The 11,765-nt window shown below is 40.7% G+C and overlaps 1 protein-coding gene across 1 annotated transcript; it reads right to left on the bottom strand.

Annotated features, from left to right (window-relative positions):
• Positions 1-209: 209 nt before the first annotated feature.
• LOC105041554 (uncharacterized) lies at positions 210-9,683 on the bottom strand. The gene is given in 7 exon segments (XM_073253418.1): positions 210-2,956; positions 2,959-3,065; positions 3,068-3,324; positions 4,680-4,774; positions 4,824-4,843; positions 7,426-7,485; positions 7,898-9,683. Coding segments are annotated over 7 exon segments (4,254 nt in total). The 5' UTR covers positions 9,549-9,683; the 3' UTR covers positions 210-892.
• Positions 9,684-11,765: the final 2,082 nt, after the last annotated feature.

The following is an 11,765-nucleotide window of genomic DNA, read 5'->3' as shown; positions in this document are numbered from 1 at the left end:
CAATTCTGATCTGATACTCTTCCACTCTAAATACTTATCTACTGTTCACCACTTCTCACTGACTTAAACATTGAAGGATTCCCACCGGATATAATTTCGATCAGTATGGAGTTTATTTTGCAGGTGCTCTTCACCGACAATAAACACAATAGAAGATTGACCGCAACAAAAAGCAATGAATGTTTTTCTATACAAAGATGAGAGAGAGATTGAATACTCTTAAGGAATGCGATTGTGCATAATATGAAATGAAAATAAAATTTAACTACAGCTTTTGGGAAAGTACTGTAAAAGATTTGGAGGAGAATTATGAGGGATCTACATCCTTTCCCATCTAGTAGGTCTTAGTTCTCCTTTTAGTTATTAAGAAGCATAAAATATACAAACAGAATCAATGAATTGAAGAGGCCTACATCTCTCAAAAATCATACTCTCTAAGACAAATTGATGAAGAGACTATAATAGTTCAGACTGCTTTTATGTGCTGAAGGTAATGCTTGTGAATAATGTATCAACATCAACCATAGAAAGCTTCTCTTATTTTTTTGATTGCTACCAAGGCTCTTGCAATCTTCTGGGTGGATTTGTGTACGCAATTGACTCCATTTAAGTCCAAATGCTGTGGTCTCATCAGCAATGAAGCTTTTTAGAGCCTTGATACTGTGGTTTGCCATATTAAATCAGTTATGCTGGAGTCCTTTAACCAGTCCATCTGCCAGCAATTCACCTGCCTTGGATGCTTGTCTTCTCCAAAACATGCAAACTTAAACCACTCCAGATGAAGATATCCAATTTCCAGTCAACATATCAACCGCTCCAAATGAAGATATCTAATTTCCAGTCAACATGACTTCAATCGGAGAGGAATACGAGGTGTTTTGCTTCCATCACACTAAAGGATCTCCTCAGTGTCACGTTTCATCGATGCCTCTTGGTACCTCAATCTCTCAATCTCCTTCTCAAGGAAGTCTAGAATTGTGTCTGTCACATGGTTAGGAGAGCAGCCTGCAGCCAACATTCTCCTCAAAAACTTGTAGGCCTCTTTCACCCTTCCTGCCTTGGCATGCACCTCAATGAGTGTATTGAAAGTAATGACATCTGGATTGATGCCGCTTCCAACCATTTGCTTGAACAACTCATTTGCTTCACTGATTCTTCCTGCCTTCCCCAGTGCATTAATCAAAGTGTTATACATAACAATGTCAAGATATCCTCCCTTCTTCAACAACTGATCAAGAACTGAGCTTGCAACTTCTGCTTTCCCCATCTTCCCCAATCCTTGAATTATTACATTATAGGTTGCAATGTCAGCAGGACATAGCTTATCTCCCATCTCCTGAAGAACCCCCCATGCCTCATTCAAATAACCCTTCTTGACAAATGAACTCATCAATGAGTTATAGGTGTAGCTCACAGGCTCCCTTCCCAATGAATTGAAGATCTCAAACAATTTGCAAGCTATGCTCAGCTTTCCCTTGGCTAGGAAAATTGACAAGTATGTATTAACCATGTCTATGTCAAAAGACTGAATCCCCTTCTTCTGCACCCTCTGCCCTCTACTTACTCTGAACATTTGAGAATTACCAGAAAAGGACTCAAACTTGTCAGCCAGATGGTCCAAGTATGGTGAGGAAGACCACTCATCTTTTGATTCACTGTCGGAACTAGTGTCATGGGCATCCTTCTCTTCTGTTGGATTAATCCAACTCATGACATCACTCAATTTCCCCACGGATGGAAACATAGGTGTATAGTCCTTCCACCTGTCCTGAGGACCTCTCATTGATGCTTCCATGTTTGCTTTCCACCTAAGGACGCTTGGCAACAGAGCATTATCCCTCAGATACCTCATAAGCTGTTCTGCAGAATCCCATTTCCTGCTCTTATGCAATCCAATCAACAGAGACGTTATTGTGACCAAATCCACAGCCAATCCTCTTTCCTCCATCTCCTTCACCAATTCGAGTGCCTCTACCACCCGGTTCTCCCTGCACAACTGCAAAATGACAATGCTATACGTGACAGCATCAACAAACTGCCCTTTCTTCTTCAACTCACTAAAGAGAGCAAAACCTGCAGCAGGCCGTCCATTCTTAAACAATCCATCTATCAAGATGTTGTAAGAGCAGGACGAGGCCCGGACACCATCTGAGACCATCTTCTCAAAGAGCTGGCAAGCATCGGTGAGTTTCCGAACTTTTAGAAGCCCATCAAGAAGAGTGTTGTAAACTACTGTCTCGGCCCGAACATTGTTATACTCCATCTCTCTGAAAACTCTAATGGCTTCGTCGACACGGTAAGCTTTGCAGCACCCCTGGATCAAAGTTTGGTACGTGTACCGATCAGGCTCATGCCCAGACCCCTTCATCTCCTCGTAGGCAGCCAATGCATCATGCACCTTCCCCGCCAGACACAGCGCCAGGATCAGCGAATTGTAGGTACAGAGGTCGGGGGCTACTCGTGGGCCTTTTGATTTCATCTCCTTGAAAAGTTTGAGAGCAAGATCCAGCTGGCCCCAGGTCCCAAAGGCATGGATGCAGATGTTATAGCTCCAGGTGTCAAAAAGGAAGTTCCTTTGGGACAATTCGTCGAACACCCATCGGAACTCATCCCTCATGTCGGCCTTCCTCAAGGCAACAAGCAGTTCATTGCAGGAGAGGACGTCGGCACCGACGGAGTCCTCCGTAAGGAGCTTGCGGAAGATGGAGAGGGCGAGGCCAAGTTGGGATTTTTGGAGGAGGGCGCGGATGATGGAGCCGTAAGTGTGGGGGGTGAGGAGGGCAGGGCCGGCGAGCTCCTCGGCGTCGTCGAGGGCGGCGATGGCGGAGTCGAAGCGGCCGGAGCGGAGGAGCGCGTCGAGGAGCGAGCGGAAGGTGTGGGGGTCGAGGGCGGCGGCGCCGGCGGGGGAGGAGAGGGCGAGGCGGAGGATCGGGCGGAGATGGTCGAGGTGGGGCCGGGGGAGCGGAGGAGGGAGCCGAGGAGGGCGGAGAAGACGGCGGGGGAGGGGGAGAAGGACGGGAGAGAGGAGGCGGCCCATTGGAAGAAGGCGAGCTTGGTGGCGGGGGGAGGGAGGGGCGACGGAGGAGGTGGAGGACGGCGGAGTCCGGGAGGGGGGACGGGAGGGAGGATGGGTCGAGGGCGGGGAGGCCCGAGGAGCGGGAGAAGGTGTTGGAAAGGGAGGCGGCTAAGAGGATGTCGCCGAGGGCAGAGGCTGGGGTTTGTTGGGTGGAGAAAGAGGAAGAGGAGGGAGGGAGGATGAAGGCTCGTCTTGCATGGAACATTGACAAGCGTCTGCTGTGTGGAAGCATGGAGTTCTTTAGTTTAGTTTAGTTTAGTTTTGTTTTTGTTTTTTGTTTTTTGATTTTGTTTTTTTTTTTTTTTGTGAAGACAAACAGAGGCAATTAGAAAGAAAGCAAACTCTTTTTTTTTTTTTGAGTAAACCTTTTTTTGCCCTTCTGAACATGGTCCATCTTACTCGATTCCTAATCTAAATTACACATTTAGCTCATAGGTGCACACGTGTTTATAACTAAAATACATATGATAGAGGTTGACATGCCTCTAATAGTGGTATATAAATAATTAGGACTCATTTGATAATAGTATATTATCTATGTTTTCCGTTTTTATTTTCCAAAACGCCACAAGAAAATGAACCAGATTATAACATCCTTCTATTGAAATTTTTAAAGCTTTCGATTGCAAAGATTATAGTTTTCAAAAAAATAAAAACTTAAAATATGGAATAGGCAAGGAATCGGAGAGCTTTCATTTTTTCCCTTTTTACACAATTACAATCTTCAACAAGAATCTCTATGCAACATTTCACCTAAAAACATAAAATCAGTGGCGATACCAGACTGACCCTTAATCACTGTCAACCTTTTGTTTTTGATGAAACAAATCAGTACAAACATATAACCAAGCTTCACATGAGCCCCTTCGGTAACTACAGGCTTTTGAGTTCTAGTTTACCTAGAGGCAAAAATTCATGGGCAAACACATTTAACAGGCTTGCTTTGGAAGTCGATCACAGAGTCACAAGTTCAGCATAAAACAATAATTTGGCAAGAGCAAAACATATGAAACCCAAAATTAAAAATTTTTAAAACATAAAAGATAGAAATCAAAGAGGCACAAAAAGGAAACATTTCAACAGTATTCCGTGAATAAATAATGTATAATTCTTGAATAGTTCATAAATTATCAAATAATTAATGTAAACTATTTTTTAAAAAATCAGATCCAATAATGTGCCCAATACTTGGTACGAAAAATAGAAAAAAAACAAATACATTTGACCAGCAGAAATTAATAAATAATTCAAGAAATTTTCAGTAATTCAGATAATAATGTGACTGTGGTTAAGCTGCAACGAATCTCAGCTAATCTGCATCTTCAGCGAGCAAATAAAACTAGGAGACCATGTGTTCTATATAACTTGCGGCAATCGTGAAAGACCACACTGGCAGATCAACTCAAGTAGTCTTTTTGTGAGATACAATTCAAATTAGGAGGATTTCTATGTTTATCAGCTTGACACCAGAAAGGAAAACATTTTTGAATTCACAAGGCAAACTAATGTGTAATGTCTCATGAAAGATGCCGCATGAGTTATTCTTCCCAATATAGGCTTGGGACCTCCATTCCATTCAAAAAGGAGTTATTCTTCCTAAGACCTGGATTGCTCCGCATTGTACATGGAAAGTAACCGAACAGTCCAGTCATTTTCTGAGACAACACAGTGCACCGTCCGGTCAGATATTGCACTGCCCTGCAAAGCAATACCTAAATCCCAGCTGTCCATCATCAAAAGAAGTTACCTGGTCCTGCATTTCTTCAACTACAGTGGAAATATTACCAATTTACATGCATGGATTTGGAATTGGAGATGATCAGAAGCCTCTTGGATACCATTGCAAAGAATCAGGCCTTTCAGCATCTCAAGCAACAAATGATGCAAAGAGTGCTTCAATCAAAGTAAATGCATGTTTTGCTCATAAACACTTTGAAAGCTTTCCATGCAAAGGAATGGGCTCCAATAAATAGGGAAAAGCAGCTTCACGATGAAGTCATATTATTTATTCCCAGCTTTTTGTGTATATGGCCAGTGTAGGCAAAACAAAGATTGTGTTCTTTTAGATCCAACTTCGGCAGAAGCTCATTCTAGGACTTAGTCTTTGCAGCTTTTGACTTCTCCATTTTACAGACAGCTGCTATCTTCAATGCTGAAATGATCCTAAAACATCTGCTAATATTATTCAAGTTTGCAAAGAAGCAGTCTCGGTGATACCTATTTTCAGTCTGGGCTGTGGAAACGAACAATACCTCATTGTTTGCCAGATCATAGCATTGTCATGTAGGTTTGTCTTTGTGCACAACTATGACATGTTGCAGGGAAGAAAAATTTGAGTAGATCAATAATCCCCTCGACACCTGTAAGAGGAGTAAAAGACAACATATGAATCTAGTGAGAAAATTAAAGGTAAGAAGGCAGATTGGCGCATTAAAGTTAAAAACAACCAAAATACAACAATCTAAATCTAAGCCAAAAGAAAGAAAAATATTAGTAATATTAAACACAAAACCCATGTAAAAGCTTAAACACAATCTCCCTACAAATCTAAATCTCCCTTCTGCTTTATTTATTTTTGAGAAGATCGAGCAAGTCAAAATAAAAATGCTAATGGGGAATAAGTGAAGGACACATGCTAGCTCAACAAGATAGAACTGTCAAAATTGAAAAGAAGCATGTAGTCTCACTTCACATTATAAATAAGAAAAAAGAACTAAAAAGAATGGAGATATAAAGATCTGATAAAGAAACCTCGGATCTCGCCCAGTTGGTCTTTTCTTCTTTTCTTCTTAGATAAATTGCCATAAGCTTCTCAGATTAGCCTTTTTCTTTCTAAGAACAGATTTACCTGAAGCTCTGTGTTGCATGGTCCTATAAATTGATATTTAAAGTCTGAAACACCAAAGCTTCAAGACTATTCTGCCATTGATGACTTGTGAAGTTTGAACAAGATTATTTTTTTTAAAATTCTGAATAAGGTCAATTAGTATAACTGTCATTACTTTGTGGGCTGTCAGTCCAAGCTGTATAAGATTCCACTCTATAGGTGTAGATAAGCAATCAACAAATTCAAATTGGTTCACAGAACGTGTAAATATATGCTCTTCAATTTTTATCATTCTATAAATATATGCATATGCATAGATGATTATCCTGGATTACAAATTACTGAATTATCCATTAAATACCCAGTCATATAAAGCCACTTTCCGATTTTTTGTGCATCAGATTGATTTTCTCCAAATATTCATAGGGATTATTTTTCAGAAAGGATGGACATAAGGAAAAAATGATAAAAAAATATAGTTGGTAGAATTTATACAAAATGATCAATGACAATGAAAATAACAATAATTTTAACAACGAAATCACATAACAACTGAAAACTTGTCTAAGTCTAGATGTAGAAGGAAGCACTACTAAATTATGGTTTTAAGCCAATTGTCAAAACTCACTCTTAGTCCCTCCCCTGTTCCTGTTCCTTGTGCCACAAATGGTTGTGAAGTTACACTTCATAATGTTGTCCTCTCATTATCAGAGTATTCAATGAATACTTTTCTTCATTAATGCTTTCTGGATGTGTAAAGCCCATCAAGGTAAACCAGTTTTGAACTTTTCCACAGCAAAGCATCGCTCAAGGTCAAGTTTGTGTACTGGGATTTAAAATATTCTGTTGATCCTCATGCGAAGTTTGTATGTCCGTATTCACTTCTGACTTTTTCTTCTTTACGATTTAACACTGTCAAAGTTACTTCTTTCTGAGTTTGATCATGAAATTCTGGCATGAAGCCCTTGCTTAGCAAATTAAGTTCTTTATCTGGTGACTGGCAAGGCAAGGAGAATAATACATTGAGAGGTACCATGTCCCATTGAACAAACAAGCAGTTATATATATATATATATATATATATATATATATATATATATATATATATATATATATATATATATATATATATATATATTTATTTATTAAAAAAAACTCATTTTCTGTTAAAGATAATATTTAGCATAGAAAGCAGAACGGAATCAGCCACTTTACAAAAACCAACAAAGTTATAATCTCCTTGGAGAGATTTCTAAGATTTTGCCTATGACAATCTCAATGCTACAATTACAATTGGATCAGTTATGTTGAAAGTAGATTAGCAAAGTGCAAAATGTAAATAACCCAGCATATCATGCTAGAAATATTAAAAACTCAAGATCACCAAGTGAAACAATAAGGCATTTAGAAATATTTGCGCACAAAATCATGTGAACTCTCATATAATATGAATACATAGTATTCGTTGGGAAAATGAATAAGTTAAAAGAAAATTAAACAAAAAAGGATTATCAGCTATCACCTCTTTTTGCCACTACAGAGACCTGAAACATTGATGCAGTAACTTGAAATGTCATTGCACCTGAAGCAAAGCCAGAACTTCTTCAGATCATATGGAAAGATTAGTTTGCTTCATTTTTTTCTACATCAAGATACAGCTTCAGTCTATGCTTTCCCCAACCCAAAAGCAAGGGAGAGACAATAGGAGCATAGATAACCTGGAGGGGAACATTTTCCAGCAGCTGTAGAGACTAAGGTTCCAAATCTAGGGAGCAGATTTGCTTTAACAAGCACCACCTGAGGTCATCTGATCTGGTCAAAGCAGACGGCACATAACATGAGCAGTCAGATCAACTAAAGTAAAGAAAAACAAAATAAAAAAATAAAAACAAGAAAATATGAACACATCTCACAGTATCTTTCTTATTTTTGTATCACCATACAGAAGCAGCAAGTCAAAACACAACAATGAAGCCAAGCCTTAATAAGTTAGTTTACATTCTCCATATACAGTGGCAGCTCTTCCTTGATTAGCCCCCTCTTCCTCATATCTTCTTCCAAGCTAGAAATTGCAACTGTATCATTCCTCTTGAGGTAGCCTCTAATCAAAATATCATACACCACCAAGTCCGGAGTAATGCCTCTTTGCACCATATCATCAAAAACCTGCCTTGCTTCTATCATAAGCCCTTTAGAAACCAAACCCCAGCAAAGTGAGCTAAAAGTAAGTAAATCAGGTTCTATACCCTTTTGAAGCATCAAATTCTTTAGCCTAAGTGCTTCCACTACATGCCCTTCTCTGCAGAGCCCAGCTATCCGTGACGTGTAACTGAACTTGTCTGGAGCTAAACCAGTCTCTGACATTTCAACAAAGATCTTCTCGGCATTATTCATGTCCCCTTTCTTGCACAGCCCATCGATAAGCACAGTATATGAAACCTCATTAGCTTCTTTAGCCTTTGCAAAATAGTCCTTTGCCTCATTCACGAGTCCATGCTTGCAAAGCCCATCCATCACCGCTGAAATGGTAACCACATCGGACTCAAAGCCCCTCCTCAACATTTCTTCATGTAACTCCAACCCCCTCTTCAAATCCCCGGCTTTGAAATACGCATCCATTAGAGTGGTCAAGATAAACTTATCCAGAACCAAACCCCTACCTTCCATCTCTTTCCTCATCTCTAAAGCTTGACCCAAACGGCCATTACTACAAAGCCCTCCTATAACCACTCCATAACCCTTCACATCAAGCCTGACTCCATTCTCACGCATTCTACTCAAATACCTCATTGCTGCATCCAAATCCCCTCTCTTGAAGTACCCATCTATCAACGAAGTATAGACGACCGCATTGGCCTCCACCCCCAATTTATGCATCCTATGGAACATTTGCTCAGCTCGCTCCAACATACCCTCCTTGCAGAGACTATCAATGAGCGCATTGTAAGTAACCACATTTGGCAACAACGAGAGCTCTGACATTCGATCGTATAACTCCAATGCCGCATCCAGCCGATCGTTCTTGCAATACCCGTCGATCAAACAGGTGAAAGTCACCAAATTTGGCAAAACCCCTGAGACTTCCATATCGTTCAACGCCGCCCGCCCCATTTCCAAATCTCCCAGCTTGCAGAACATGTCGACGAGTATGCTATAAGTGACCACATTCGGCGAGTGGCGCTTCCACAATGAGCCCAGATAACCGAGAGCCAATCGGGGCATCCGATGCTTGCCGAAAGAGCTGATTATGGTGTTGTACGTGATGATGTCGGGGCGGGGGCTAGCGGACCCCATGCGGTGCATGATGCGGGCGGCGCGGTGGAGATCGCCGGCGCGGCAATAGCCGTCGATGATGGAGTTGAAGGTGAAGATGTCGGGAGGGCAGCCGAGGGCGGGGAAGGCGGTGGCAGCGAGGCGCTCGGCGGAGCGGGGGCTGCCGAGCTTGGAGAGGAGGGAGACGGCGGCGTTGAGGGAGGAGGGATGGGGGCGGAAGCCGCGGGAGGTGAGGTCGGCGAGGATCTTGAAGGCGAGGTCGCCAAGGGCGGCGCGGACAAGGCAGTGGAGGCGGATGTTGCAGTCGATAGGGGAGGGGAAGCGGGAGGTCCTTCGCAGCCGGGCGAAGAATTCTAGGGTTTCTCCCGGCATCGAGGCCAGGCATCTTTTACTTCTTTCTATGGCGATGGCGTTAGGGTTTTGTTCGGAGAGAATTCATTCGAGCTGGTGGTGGCGGGAAAGAGAGGAGAGAGAGGGACGGGTGTAGGGGGAGAAAAGGTTTTTTCTATTAGGTTCATGCATCGGACAACCTGTTTTATTTGGTATGTTGGAATAAGAGGATAGCATTTTTTTTTTCCTCAAAAATAAACAAATACTTTTGTTCATTCAAAAGAAGAATTACAAAGGCTAAATCCGAAGTCTTAAAAAAGGCTGCCTTGACCACTCTGACGGTCTGATTTGAAAACAGAAAGGAGACTGCCTGTTAGATTTGCGGAATTTTTTATATTTTAATTTTTTGAAATGCTTTCACATCAAATTAATGTGACCGTCCATTTATATCAAAACAAAAAAAAAAAAAGAAAAAAAAAGAGAAAGAAAGAGGCTGTCTTGGATTTTTCTTAAACACATGACACAGTCTTGGATTTTCATTGTAACTATCTTCTGCAGACAGATTCTCATGGAGTTAGTTTGATTTACTGGACAATTTTTATTGCTTTGATCAAGTTCATTGTTGCTACCTTTCTTTATTCTTACATGGCTGTCCGTGCTATTTATGCTTTTATACTAACTCTACCTGTTATTTTGCTACGTTATTTCAGTTCTATCAACAGCTCATCAACATGGCACAATGTATCCTCAAAACTACTACTCATTGACTCTGAGAGGGTGGACTATCTATTTGAGTGGCAACCTGGAAAATTATTAATGGATCAAAAAATCATGAAGGAAAGAGAGGACAAGCAAGAACAAAAACATGTGAAGTTTGAGAAAAGTGAGGTTCATGAGGGTTTTTGGCTAACAATTCTATTTGGTTTATTCATGCAGCTTATCCCTATTATATATCTATTTCCTATGGATGACATCCTTGTATCATATGCTTGGTCACTTAGCCTGTATGCTCTTTCCCTACATCAGCACAGGGCCTATATCTTGCTGGGTGTCCATAGCCAAGATTCTACACAAGTTAACAATAGTGGCCTGCATAGATTGGAGAAGTTACCTGTGCATGGGAGAATTGTGCAATATACAAAAGCAAGTAGTGAGAAGATGCTTCAAAAAGGAATGCTATACAGAGATCAAAAACAACAGTACATTGATGCAAAATGGAGGGAAAGATTGGAGAAACTATACTAGTTGAGCATCATACACAAATAATGGAGAAGGTTAAGGAGGGAGAATATCTCACAACTTCATTGCTTTTCTCTATTTTTGCTTTCTTCGACTGTTGAAGACCTTTGTTCTTCCTTGCTTCAATCCTCTTGCTCAACCGGAAGAGATAGCTATGGACGGGAGATTAGTACAATATACAAAAGGCAATTTTGTGCAAATGTTTCAAGGAGAGATGTTATACAAAGAAAAAAAGCAACTGTAAAATGATGTAAACATAGAGGAAAAAATTGGAGCGAGCATAAAAATTGAGCATCATATAAAAATAATAGAGAAGGGTGAAGAGGGAGAGTATCTAACATTTTTTTTTTTTTTTGTGTGTGTAGGTGTTTCCCTGTTTTTGTTTTGTTCGAATGCCAATGATCATTGGTCCTTGTGGTTTCAATCTTGGTTCTCAGCTACTGGTTTCTTCTCTGCATCAAAGGCCTCTCAATTATCGATACGTCCTATTCATGTCTACCATGGTTCGCTATATTTTTCTTTGGAAGTTCACTCCTGCTTCTACATATTTCTCCATGTGTGTTCTTACAATGACAATTCCGAGCATCAACACCTTACTTGGGGTTTGGTTACCTTATGCATCTCAACTATGTTGGTTGGCACAATGGTGTCATGGAGTTTATTGTTCGCATGCCTTTACCCATTACAAGGACATCTTTGGTTAAACCAAGTTGGTATCATCCCAATGCCCAATCGTTGTTTGTTATTCCAACAATCCAAGAATAGTGGGATCACAACCATGGCTGATAAGAGTTTATAGCTTTGTCATTCACAAACAGCTTGCTGCTTCTTATTGTGAGGGTCATATCACCTCAGTCGATGTCCTCAGAATTCATACTTAAAAGTTCTTGAATTAACAAGAATATCGATGTGAGCCTTAGTTATGAACCTCATCAGAAAGTCGATCTCATTAGGAGGTCAAGCTTATCTGAAAGCTGATCTCATCAGAAGGCCAAGCTCATCATAAGGCCGATCTCATTA

The sequence above is a fragment of the Elaeis guineensis genome, chromosome 3 (assembly GCF_000442705.2).
Source record: "Elaeis guineensis isolate ETL-2024a chromosome 3, EG11, whole genome shotgun sequence".
Taxonomy (NCBI): Eukaryota; Viridiplantae; Streptophyta; class Magnoliopsida; order Arecales; family Arecaceae; genus Elaeis; species Elaeis guineensis.
This window is presented reverse-complemented; position numbering and strand designations above follow the sequence as displayed.